Here is a 13,274-nt window from a genome sequence, read left to right on the forward strand (position 1 = left end):
TGTTAATAGGATGAGACAATTCTGAAAGGACACCAGAGTTGAGCAAGGACATACAACACGTTTTACAGTGTTCACTTGCAAAATGATGTTATCAATCTGTTTCCGGTGGGTTTTTATAAATTAAAAAAGATTGCCTAGACCCTACTGTTTCTACTTTTCCCCTTTTCCATTGAACTCACTCCTTTTTCCTAGTTTTTTTATGGATCTCAAATAAATGCAGTTATTTTTGCTTATCTTTTGGACATATCAATAATGTAAATGTTCTTCTAGGAATAACTTTTATTAGATATCTTGAGTCAGTAAGGCCTGAAAGAATAACTGCTCTTCCACTCCTGAACCTCTGTCATCCTCTCTTATTCAAAATGTGGCACAGCTCACCATAACAAGGTTTCTTTAGTCAGGCAGCCACTAATTTCTGTTCCTCCTCCAATGAAAGCACTGTCTATTGAAGGCATTCATATGTGGTCAGGGAGAGTTTTTAAGTAAGTCATTTCATCATGAAATGTTGCTTTAAGTAAACATTTCTTTCCAGTTGCCACTCTACCACTAAAAAAAGCGAACTAGGAACCTGCAGGAAATTAATATATGCCTTTAAAACCTGCTAAAGTCCTGCTAAAGACTGCAGAACTCCAGGCACACATAAAGTCAAGTATACGCTGAAGTATTTGCGGCGTCGAGGCATACATTAATGCACAAAGGGTGCCCCTCACATGAGGCAGGATTTGGCATGCAGGCTCATTTTTCCAACCGTTTGAACCACTTTCCTTCAACGCTTCCCACCTTCACTTCCAGCCGTATTTCACTGCCAGTTTTTAGCACCTAACCAAAGATGCACCTCTTCAAACTCAGTCTCGTAGGTGTCCTGGCTCACTGAGAAAGGTGCTGAAAGCCAGAGACATTACTACCTGAGCCGCACCTCACTGAAAAGCAAACCAAAATAAATCGTGTGGTCAGTAAACAAGTCCTGGTAAGCAGGCCGCTGAAGGCAGCCTACAGAAAGGGCAGCTTCAGAAACAGGCCCTGCTGCTTCCCTCTCCTCACCACGGCGATGGGCGCAGATGTGCGAGTCCCCATGATGATATCTACAGTCTCCATGATGGTCTCTAACCGGCCACGCACGCCCCGGCCCCCCTGCCCACCCCACGCAACTCAACAAGCAGCCAGAGGTGAAAACGTCGGTGTGAAGTGACAACATCACACAAAAACACCGGAGACGGCGCCTGCTGTCTGCCGGCCGCGACAAGACGACAATTCTGAGGTGTTTCCCGAATTCACATCCCTGTTTGTTCCGCAGAAGGCGGTGGGCGCGGCAGGGCCGGGGAAGCGCTGCCCTGCGGCCGCCGCGGTGCACCGGGGCCTACCGGGAAGGCGCGGCACCGGCGATGACAGCCGGCCGGCCGCTCCCGCGGGCCGAGGGCGCTGTGCTGGGGCCGCCAGGGCCCGCCGCGGCGCCCCCGGCAGCAGCCGCTCCCCCCGCTTCCGGCACCTCCGGCTCTCCCCGGCCGGCCGCGGTCCACCCCGGGGCGAGCCGCTCCCTTCCCGGGCCCGCTGCGGGGCCCGCCCGGGCAGCCCGGCCTCCACCTCCCCGCGGCAGGGCCGAGCCGGCATCGGCAGGGCCGCGGCTGCCGGCGGACGTGCCGGTTCGGCGGGGGCCCTGCCGGCAAGCAGGCCCTGGGAGCGCGGCGGGGCCGGGGCTCCGCGCTCAGGGAGCGGGCCGAGGCCCCCCGCTCCCCGCCGCTCCTCCCCGCGGGGCCCGCTGGGCGGCTAGGCCCTGCTGGCATCCCCGGCGCGGCGTGGCCGGGCCCGCCGGCGGCCTTACCGCCTCCACGGCGTGCTGCAGGATGGAGGTGAACTTGGAGAACATCCTGTCCCGCGACTGGAGCAGCCGCTGCCGGGAGGACCGCGAGAGCTCCTCGATCCGCCGCCGCCGCTCCAGGGTGAGGGCTGCATGCGGCGGCCTGGCCGCGGGGATCGGGCGGGCGGGCGGCCGCCGGCTCTGCCTCTCGCTCCCCGGCGGACACCGTGGCACTGACACCGCCGGGCTGAGGCGCCGGCTGCCGAGGCTCCGGGTGTCCGCCCCGGCGCGGCCTGCAGGGGCCGCCACCCCCCGCACGCAGCCAGCCGCGCCGCGGGGAGGCCCGGCCGGGCGGCCCGGCCCGGCCTAGCTGGCTGCGCTGCGCCCCGCTCCGCCCGCGGCGGCCTGGCCGGGGGCCGGCGGGCACGGGCGGCCGAGAGAGCCGGGCTCCTGCCCGGGCGGGGACACCGCTGGCCGTGCCCCTAGCATTGTCGCTGGAGCCGGGCCTGCCCAGCGCAGGGACCCGCTGCCGGCCCCCGGGGCGCCGACGCTGCCGGGGGTGGGAGCGGGCAGCGATCTCGGGGTGCCCCGGGCCAGCCCCCCGCCTCTGCCGGCAGCATCCGGGCAGGGAGGCGAGGGGAAGAGGGCGCCCACCACTGTTGTCCCCCTGCCCAGGGGCCTGCTGTCAGGCTCCGACAAAAGTCGCTGGGTCTACCCGTGCCGCCCTGCTTCGTGGGGGCTGACCGGGCCCACCCGCACCTGCCAGTGTGGTGCAGGTAAGGGGCAGCCCAGGCGTGGGTGGCTGAAGGCCCAGCCGGCTGCCTGCTGGCACAGCTGGGGTCTGTCACCCTCTGCAGGGACTGTGAGGTGTCCTCAGAAAACAGTGAAATGCCCGGCTCCCCACGAAGCAGCGTGAGGGTGCTGAGTTCAGAAAGCCAGTGACATCTTGTTGCTGCTGGGTGAGAGGCCGGTGGAGCCCCTGGCGTGGCCCTGGCTGCCCACGGTCTGTCGGGGTCTTGTAGGGTACCACAGCATGACAGAGCTTGTGGCAGCGCGTGTTACCTGTTTTACTGCTGTTTTTTTCCCCAGAGCTTTGAAGGAGACAAAGAGGGCTTTATTTCAGCTCCAAGCCAAATACTTGAGAGAAAAATATCATCCCCGCTGTTTTCCCGTACTGCAGGAAAAGCAGAGGTAAGGTAGGGTGAGCAGAGGTTATAGATGTAGCTGGTGGGCGGTATGATGTTTTGGGAACAGCTACAATTCATGAGGTAGTTTTTGAGCTCTGGCCAAATGGAAGTAGGAGAACAGGATTGATCTGGCTCTGGGGGAGCAGAATGAAGTGTTGGGAAGGTGAGCGACCCGTGTGGGAAAGGGAAGAGAAACTGTAGTACCAAATGAAGGAGACCTTTCTCATTAATTTTTGGAGACAAATGAGCGCCGACTTCCTCATATGGTAGGAGCAAGCAGGAAGAGACTAATCAAAAGACAGAACAAAACTACTGTTTAACTGCTGTGTTCTAAATTGTATCATCCGGGGAGTCTGACTATGACTGTTGATCCTGTGAAGTCTTACTAATGATTGAGTTGTACTGATTGTTGTTACTACCTCTATGCTTTGCAGGCAGGGAGAACTACAGGCCACATACTATATGGAAATAAATACTAGTTATATGTGGACACCTTTGCTGAAGTTGCTAAGGAGCAGAGCTAGCAATTTCCTTCTCAAAATCCAGATATATCAAACAACATAAATTTAAAAGGTAATTATTTTTTTAAAAAAATGCTTATTGTGGGTTTGTTAAGTTGTATTCTATAGATGTGCCTTTGGAAGGGGCCTATCATCTATGATTTAACATAAAGATTTGTTAGACTTTTAAAGTGTGCTCTAGGAGGCAAACCATTCTTCAGATGAACTTAAGTGGCATCTACTACAGTTTTGCAATACATCCAGATTATTCATGTATATTTTGGATGTAAATACTTATTTTTATTTATATTACTATTTTTATACTATGAAGTACAGTTCAGGGGCTACATTCAGCCTGCTTATATGATTTGTATTGCTTTCATTAAAAAAAAGAAAAACAAATGACAAGTTGTAGGTTTGAATGCAAACATTGTCAGCAAGTACGCTAAGTAGTGGTACAGCTTTTCTCCCATCAGTGTGAGGGTGTTTAACATGTTAATGGGGACCTTCCCGTTCTCTCACCACAGATACCGTTTTGGAGCCTGCATAATTTCTGGAGAAAATGTGGATTTAAGGCACACGTTCTTGATTAAGGTGTTTAAGAGAATATGGTAATTTAAAATGCTCTTTGCAATCCATTTGTTTTTGCAAAAATGTCTTTTGGGTGTGCGTGGGCCTCGCCATCTCCGAGGAGCAGATTGAATAAAGAAACAGTAAGATATCATGAAGTTATAAAAGGAGACAGTTTTATAATACTAAGAGTATTCCTAAGCATACTCACCATTTATGAAATCATAAGTCACCTCTTCACAGATGGTGAGGCAAAGCTTTTCTAATGCTTGAGGGCCTCTTATTATTCTAAGAGTGCCTGATGTGTATAAAAACATTTTTTTAAACAGAACATTTCATTGTGGTTGGAATTCAGGTTTTGGTTGTAAAAGTGACTTTTTATTAGGACTTCTCAATATGAAATGCCTTGCAGTAAAGGAAACAAAGAAAATATCACCATTATATGATTATCCTTAAGTTCGTTAAACATATTGAGTCTCTGCAAATAACCCTGCCTTTACTTACCAATATATTGAGCTTGAATTTGTCGCCATACTGCAGAATCCAGTCTGTGGTGCTTATATGTGTTGCAAATTTTAGGTATGTTTTTTAATGCTCTTTTAAAGTAGTCTCAAATTTCTTAACTATATGGAGGCATTTCTTATTGCTGGGAATATTAGATAAATATTGGCAGATTAGCAGTAATGCAAGTCACTGGAAACTAATGGAGAAAAATGTTTCACCAGTGTCAGTGCAAAAGAACTCAGCTAAGGTTACATTCTGTTTGGATAATTCTTGTTTTCATTGGAGATGACATAATTATGGACAGGCTACCAATATCATGTCATATGCAACTATACATCTGCACCTGCTCATGCTTGATGCTGTTTCCAGTGAAATAAACACAAGTATTACTACCTATTTTAATACCCTTGAGAGCAGAGTTCTGCTGGTTTGAGGTTGGGTTTGGGGTTCTTTTTTGGCAGGGTAATTCTTTTGGGGTGGCACATGCAGTGAGTTAGTGTTCTGTTTGAGTGTGAGTAAAGAGACAGCTTGAAAGTGAGGCTATTGTAGTTGATAGAGTGTTTGGGAACTTTTCTCCTTCTTACAAATTAATGACATTATATAGATTAAATCAATTTAAATGGAGTGAGACAGTGAGATAATGTGCCAGCCTTTCAATCTGAAAATCTCTCTGCTGTTAAATTGACGGCAGAAGGCCAGTCTCTAATGGATGTATTTGTCTATGTTACAGAAGAACTTCCTGCAGTCTGGACTTTTGCTTCAGAGAGGCTGAGGATTTGGAAAGTACATTTTTGTACCCCAGAATGAAAACATGCTAGTAGAGCTATGCACAGTATGTTTATATTCTGCACAGGAATTCATTGTGTTTATAATAATCAGATTGACATCTATGTTTTCAGTGACTACTTGGATGAAATAAAGAATGAAGTGTTAGTGGCTGAGCATGATCTCTGCTTTAGAGGAACTAAAGAGATGTTTAAAGTCATTTTCATACCTTTCTGATTGTGGGCTTTATTATAGAAAGCAAGCATTCTGTGCATTGGATACCAAAGAGTGTACAGTGGGAAGTCCAGACTATGCTTCTCCCAAGTTTAATCACGTTGCATGTAGTATCATACGTGCTTCTGTTCACTGTCATTTTCCATCATGAATTTTCTGGTTGTCTGTGCTCTGTGTTCACACAGTACCTCCCTCCTTGCTGATTGGCTAGTAGCACCAAGTAATCAGCTCATGCAGTACTTCTTTAAATCCCATTTTCAGGCATTTCATGGTCTGTGCATCCTGCTCCACATCTGCATGTCTACTTCTTCTGTAGAGCTGTTCATTTGTCTTCTGATGGGTTACAAACTTCTTAGTCGTTAATCTATTGTCTGATTGCTTACCTGTCACATCTGCAAGTGCCTTGTTACGCCATCACTCATTGCTGCTGTGGAAGACACCATACTGGGCTGGATGGACAAATATGCATGCCCAGTAGGCTATTTTTTATGTTCATACTTCAGTTACACTGTACTACCCTGCTTTAGCTTGTATAATAGTTTGTAAAGGAGACCACAAGGAGGCCATAAGTTCATGTCAGTGAAATGAGACATCTATTTTCCAAACACATCATGTTTTCCTCAAATGTTTCTATTCCACTGGAAGCATTATAATCCAGGCTTTCCTCTGTCAGTAAATATAGGAATGTTCTGCCATACGGTATCTGCAAGTGTTAGCATATAAAAAATTTCTGAAACCAGATAAAATACTCTGAAATATGATCAGTTAGAGCTTAGCCAATTTCACCAAAGTCTGCAGTTTAGCAGTACCATAAGTTTGCTTCTTCCTGTGGTCGTGGGAGCTGAAGCAAAGAGATTAAGGATTTGGGTTTGTGCTATCCTGCAACTGCAATTACTGTGAGGTCTGAATGTGGTATAAATAGACATAAAACTGGATTTTTCTGCAGGATATTAGAAAAAAATAATTGAGTGGTCCACCTGCTATAAATTGATTCCCTCAGTCATTTGTCTGTGTACTTGCAGAGAGGGAAGTCTAGCAACCAGAATCTGCATGTGTTTTAGGGGAGAGTTTAGGTGCTTAGCCTTGACCCTACTAAGAGATTTCTGAGTAATTTTCAGATCAGCTCTGACTACACCGTTTGTATTCTACTGCATAATAAGATCTCATTTTCCGTCTTTGGTTTTAGTGCTATAATTTTTTCATCCCTAAAATGTCATCAGATAATCTGTCTAATCATAAGGAAAAGCAGATCTTGGTAGTCAATATGAGTTACGCAAATTAGTTCAGGGACACTACTGCTATGCAAGTATAGAAACTTTCAGATCTCTCTTTCACATTAGTCCACAATTAGAAGTAGGTATTTTTCAGAGTTTCAATTCAGATATCTTGGTCCTGAGGCATAACTGAAATCTTTCATGGACTCTGATATTAAATTTTGGCATTGTAACATGTCTTAATTTTGAAGCATGTGTCTAAAACATTTATGACACGAGGCACTTGGTAGTGGCTTCGTGATTACTTTTAAATTATTGACAGCACAATTATCTAGAAAGGCCCAAACAGTAGTGTCACAACGCTGTCCAGCATTCACTATCCATACGGTTACATGACAAAAGTTCAGCTTCACATAATTCAGTGTCTTTTTGCAGCAGGAGGGTGGCCACAAATGGCAGCCAACTCCGTGTGAGGCTTCTTGGCAGGAACCTACTCTCACCAGGAGGGCACAGGTGACCTGGGTTCATTTGCAGGACATAAAGCAGCAGGATAATGAGAGAACCCCTCAGAGCTATTTTTGGGGGAAAAGAATAACCCTCTGTATCCTATGTAGAACAAATTACTATACCGACTAGTAATGTTACTTCTGGGCTTAACTGCTGGGTGTTTATTGGCTTATGAAAGCTTTGATTGCTGCGTGTGACAGCCTATCATCTTAGCAGTTCACTTGTCCCATTTGGTTCTCGAATGATGTTAGAAGCTACGGGTCTGATTTGAGTTTACAAAGATATTGACTTACCCCTGTGGCTATCACATCCCACATGATATTTGCATCTCTGCAACAACTAAACCCAATGAATTTATGAAAGGTCTTGTGTTCAAAGAGTGGTTCTTCTCAACAACTAACTGAATTCTTGTGCGGTTCCCGAAGAGGTAAGAGTGACCATGTACATCACCATTGAATTATTTTACCTGTAGGTGAGGGTAGAGGCAACCATCCAAACACTTCCAGTTAGAATTTCATGCTCAGAAGCTATACTCTGAGCCAAACTGTGTTTCCAGAAAAAGTATGTACAACTTGATCCTTTCTAATTCTTTCTGAGTCATTAGCCCTGTAGGAACAAGTGTCTGCACTTGGATGAAGCCTTTAAGGAGCCGAGCTGGAGGCACAACTGACAACAAGCCAAGAAAATGAAGGCCCAGGGTCATCCAGAAATGTTTCTATTGCTCATCCCTGTTCTCTTGACTCGGGCTGCTTTGAACTAGTTTGACATTCAGTCCTCATGTTGTGAAATGCTGAAGCAAGCAGATCTGTGTTTGTAATATGCTTAATATAATGGAACCTGTCCTGATTAGATCTTGAAACCGTGCTGTAATGCACTATCCTCGATTCCTGCGTGGCAGCTCATGTGCTGAGTGAAGTATTTCCATCCATTCAGTTTCTCTGGTTTTTTATTCAGAAGCTCTTAAGCCCTGTCTCTGGGTCCCCCGGAATTCCCAGGTGTTTTGAGCTGTTATGTGTACCTGGGGTGCTTGACTGGAGCATCAGATGTGCAATCTTGCATTTCCTCCTTCTCCAGGCAGCAGAAAGCTAGTTGCTGTATTTGCAATATATGTACCGCATACGTCAAAATTCTGTGTTCAGACGTAGAGATCTTGTACTAGCATTAATCAATTTCCATGAACAATTCGGCCCTGTGCTAGATCACAGCCCGCAGAGGGCAGCCTGGCCTCATGTTGTACTCCAGCGATGCACTTAACTGGAGAACTCAGTAGTCTGTTGGCATCTCTGTCAGTGTAACTTGCTGTGGAATAAACAACTGAATGTTGTGGACAATTAGCATCAGCCCTAATCTCAAACAGATTCAAAAGTGGACCAAAAAAAAAAAGTGACTAAATTAAACCTTCTGGCTTTGTTTTTTGTTTGTTTGTTTGTTTGAACATATTGCAAGAAAAAAATTGCATGAGAAAACTAGACCTTGAGCTTTAAATATCTCACATGTACAACAGATAAGTTTATTGGTAGATTTCAATAGGCAAGAGAAAGAAAATATCCAGAATATGTGTACCTGAATGTACTGGGCAAGACTAACAGGAGAAAAAAAATCTTTTTCTTTTTGTCCAGTTCTCTTCAGGAATCTTTTGAGGTTTGTGTTTTTTTACCATGATTGTAAGACTGTGCCTTTGGCTGGTTGGCCCATGTTCTTTCCCAAGTTTTTCCTGGATCTTTGTGAAACAGCCATCACAGTTTCAAGGAGATTTTGTCTAAGACGATGTGTCTACACGCAGCCATGTGCCTTAGCTGTTAAACTGATCAGTGCCAGGTTTGGGACTAGGGGTTGCTAACTTGACTGAGTATGACAAGGAACAAGGCACTTAGTTCCTGAAAAAGGGCCAATAGTTTGTGTCTCTCAAATCAAATTACATCCACCAGCCAATTAAGGAATGATCTTGATATTCTCCGAAGGGAGGCCTGTCCACTTCTATACTTCTCAGCCAGAGGGCCCTGCAATACAGTGTTCAAAATGGAAAATAGGTAAAAAGAAAATAGCATTTGAGGAGTTAAGACAGCCTCAGCAACGCATGAATTCCAGGAGTACGGGAAGAAACTTAAGCATCTTTTATGATCAGATGTGAAAGTACTCACCGATGTACCAGTGGCCCCAGACCTTCTACCCCACATAAGCATGGCTGTTCACAGCAGAATGTATGCATTTCTCAGAGCCTGGCTCATTGCAATTACAAATGAAGGTGAATTTTTGCTTCTGATTCCTAAACTTTCTCTGTGTATACGAGCACTGGGAGATTTTGACTCTGGTTTATTCAGAATATTCTTTGCTATTCTTGCCATGTTATTCATAAACATCTTTGCTAATGTGAACTTTGACCAAGGAAATATGTGTCATGTTTTACATTGATAGCATGATGTAAAAGTCACTTTATGTAAAAATGCTTGGACATTTAATGAACTCTGATTGTGTAATTTAATTCAGTTTAGCCACAACAAATTCTTTAGGGTAAAGGGTAAAGTAGAGCACACAGTGAGATAACACCCTTACTTGATGCATATCTAAACCCTCTAATTTATAATCAACAACAAAGGCAGTTTATGGAACTACCTCTGTACCTCCTGAAGGCATGCACTGAATAAAAAATTAGAAGAAAAAATTATTAAGGCATCAAGATTCATAGAATCATAGAATAGTTTGGGTTGGAAGGAAGCTTTAAAGGTTATCTAGTCCAACCCCTGCTGCAATGCACAGGGACATGTTCAACCAGATCCAGGCCTCGTCCAGCCTGACCTTGAATGTGTCCCGAGATGGGGCATCTACCACCTCTCTAGGCAACCTGTGCCAGTGTCTTGCCACCCTCATTGTAAAAAATTTCCTCCTTACATCTAGTCTAAATCTGCTGTCTTTTAGTTTAAAACCATTGCACCTCATGCTATCACAACAGGCCCTGCTGAAAAGTTTGTCCCCATCTTTCTTACAGGCCCCCTTTAAGTACTGAAAGGCTGCAACAACATCTCCCTAGAGCCTTCTCTTCTCCAGGCTGAACAGGCTGAACCCCAACGCTCTCAGCCTTTCCTCATAGGAGAGTTGTTCCACCCCTCTGATCATTTCTGTGTCCCTCCTCTGGACCCACTCCAACAGGTCTAGGTCTTTTCTGTGCTGAGGACCCGAGCTGAACACTACTGCAGGTGGGGTCTCACTAGAGCAGAGTAGAGGGGCAGAATCATCTTCCCTCTACCTGCTGGCCATGCTTCTTTCAATGCAGCCCATAATACGGTTGGCCTTCTGGGCTTCGAGTGCACATTGTCAACTCCTGTCCAGCTTTTCATCCACCAGTATCCCCAAGTCCTTCTTGGCAGGGCTGCTCTCAATCCCTTCATGCCCCAGCCTGTATTGATATTGGAGGTTGCCCCAAGCCACGTGAAGGACCCCGCACTTGGCCTTGCTGAACCTCATGAAGTTCACGCAGGCTCACTTCTCAAGTTTGCCCAGGTCCTTCTGGATGGCATCCCTTTCCTCCAGCATATCAACAACACTACTCATCTTGGTGTCATCTGCAATCTTCCTGAGGGTGCACTTGATCCCAGTGTCTATGTTTTTGATGAAGATATTGAACAGTACTGCTCCGAATACAGGCCCCTGAGGGACACCACTTGTCACTGATCTCCACCTGGACACTGAGCCGTTGACCACTACCCTCTGCATGTGACCATCCAAGCAGTTCCTCATCCACCAAACATTCCATCCATCAAATCCATCTCTCTCCAATTTAGAGAGAAGGATGTTGTGGGGGCCTGTGTCAAAGGCCTTACAGAAGACCAGATAGTTGATATCCATAGCTCTTCCCTTGTCCACTGATGCCACTCATCATAGAAAGCCACTAGGTTGGTCAGGCAGGACTTGTCCTCAGTGAGGCCATACTGGCTGTCTTGAACCATATCCCTGTCCGTGTGCCTAAGCACAGCTTCTAGGAGGATCTGTTCCATGATCTTCCCAGGCACAGAGAGGAGGCCGACAGCTTGGTAGTTCCCAGGGTCCTCCTTTCTACCCTTTTTACAAATGAGTGAAATGTTTCCCTTTTTCCAGTCACCAGGGACTTCACTTGACTGCCATGAGTTTTCAAGTATTGTGGAGAGTGGCTTGGCAACTACCTCAGCCAGTTCCCTCAGGATTCTGAGGTACATCTCATCAGGTCCCATATACTTACGTATTCAGAGCTCTTAGTCATGGTACATACTTCATATGTGAGCCTGTGAGAACCTGGTGCAAAACCTCATTAAACTTCTGACTTTTTGTTGGGTTCTTCCTGATAAGGATGCACACATAGGGGTGGGTGATGCTGAAGCTCTGCAGCAGTAAATGCTGGCCAATGTTCAGCTGATCTTTCCAAACCTGACTCTTAGAAATGAATTTGTCATTTTGGCCCTTGTGTCCTAAGTTCCCACAGGTACATTAGCTGTTTTGATGCAAAAGCAATATAGACCAGATATTAACAGGCTTATTTGGGGGCTTTTCCTTAGCTGCCAGGATTACCGATATTTCTTGGTTGTATAAAGTCTATAACATTTACGTGATAACAAGATTTTACATAATCCATGTAAAAAGTTTTGAGTTCTTGAGTCCAGTAGTCAGTACTGACTTAGGATAACATAGGTTCAATATTATATTTTTTGCCACATAAGTATATATACCACAGACAATATGAAGGGTTGAATAACATGCAGAGTATTAAGAACACTGGTTCTATACAATGGAAAAATAAGAAAGATGGCTTTGGGATTTGTCTCACTCGGGGAACTTTCTTATTTGATTTTTTTCTTTTTTCTTTTTTCTTTTTTTTGTTTGATGGTTAAGTCTCTTCGTATATGTGGGATATGTTTTTGGGAAAAAAACTTCAGTAAAGCTTTTTTATTAATATTTGCTGTGAGTAATTTGGAGCTCAATTCTCCTTTGAAAGACATAAATGGGATTTTTTTCTCAAAAGAGATTAGCGGCAGCTGCCCTTGAAGCTCGCTGAAATCAGTGAAAGGCCATGTATTGATGTCAATATGCTGTCCCTTACTGACTAATTGCAGGTTCTAGTAAGAGTCTTATATTGAAACTAAGAGAGCTGTCTTGCTTTCATGTAATTCATGTCACAGACAACTATTTATTGTGACCTTATTAAAATTCTGATTAAATCATGTAATGCTGTAGATTTTTGTTCCTTTCTAGTATGACTGCTATAGGTCTGATTTCCCTAAGAAAGGAGCCGGTTATGTAGAGTTATGGTAGAATATGTGGTAAAAACCTGTAGAAAAATCCTAGTTTCCATCATTCTTCACCATCCCAATAACAATTCAGTGAATAATTCAGGACAGTTCTGGCCATCCTTGCCATTTTCCTTGCATACAGAAGTGGTTCACTGAAGCCTACTTCTGTAAGAATTTGTCTTTTGTTCAAAAAAAAACGCTTAACTTTTTTCATTGTCTGATTTCAAAAGGAAACATGCTGCATTGCGCCAAGATGGGTATATTCTGACTGATGAGTTATCTGCATCAGTCAATGACATAATTCTGACTTCTACCTGCTTTTTCATCCATGCTAAGTCATTCTCCCCTGATTTTCATGAAAAAAAAATATTTCCATACAACTCAAGGGATTTTACTTATTTTGAAAACTATTATCCTCTTTTTGTATGTGGTGAACTGGTTCAAAAATGATGAGGGACAAACAATGATATTATGAACCTCACTTTCCCAAGAATCCATGCTAAGAATACAAATGGTGTATTTATTCTTTTTGGGGAGTTGAGGAGAGGGTAGAGAGAACGGCAGGGTCTGTAGACTGGTACCAGCAAATTGTTGGAAAGTCAAAGCACAAAACTTGCAGTGATGTGTTACACATACATAGCATATTACAAAGATGGTATGGTGTCTGATGTTAGGTGTCCGAGTCTTGGTTCAAAAGCTGAAAAGCAAAGGGAGAAATTCTCACCCATGTTGCTCTGCAG

General features: G+C 45.1%; 1 protein-coding gene and 1 long non-coding RNA gene across 4 annotated transcripts in view; one reads left to right on the top strand and one right to left on the bottom strand.

Moving 5' to 3' along the window:
- Positions 1-1,928, bottom strand: part of FHIP2A (FHF complex subunit HOOK interacting protein 2A) — a 32,356-nt gene extending 30,428 nt beyond the window's left edge. The window contains exon 1 of the mRNA XM_040605484.1: positions 1,820-1,928. Within this exon, the coding sequence (XP_040461418.1) occupies positions 1,820-1,864 (45 nt within the window). The 5' untranslated portion in view covers positions 1,865-1,928. The remainder of the gene's footprint in view (positions 1-1,819) is intronic.
- On the top strand, positions 1,827-5,489 carry LOC121093379. Of its 3 annotated transcripts, none has more exons than XR_005829563.1 (5): positions 1,827-1,937; positions 2,885-2,986; positions 3,417-3,555; positions 4,010-4,093; positions 5,287-5,489. It is a non-coding gene; the product is annotated as an uncharacterized LOC121093379 (long non-coding RNA). The 3 variants fall into 3 exon arrangements; XR_005829562.1 differs by lacking the exon at positions 1,827-1,937 and adding an exon at positions 2,192-2,571; XR_005829564.1 differs by lacking the exon at positions 1,827-1,937 and adding an exon at positions 2,583-2,754.
- Positions 5,490-13,274: the final 7,785 nt, after the last annotated feature.

This window comes from Falco naumanni, chromosome 9 (assembly GCF_017639655.2).
Source record: "Falco naumanni isolate bFalNau1 chromosome 9, bFalNau1.pat, whole genome shotgun sequence".
NCBI classification, from domain to species: Eukaryota; Metazoa; Chordata; class Aves; order Falconiformes; family Falconidae; genus Falco; species Falco naumanni.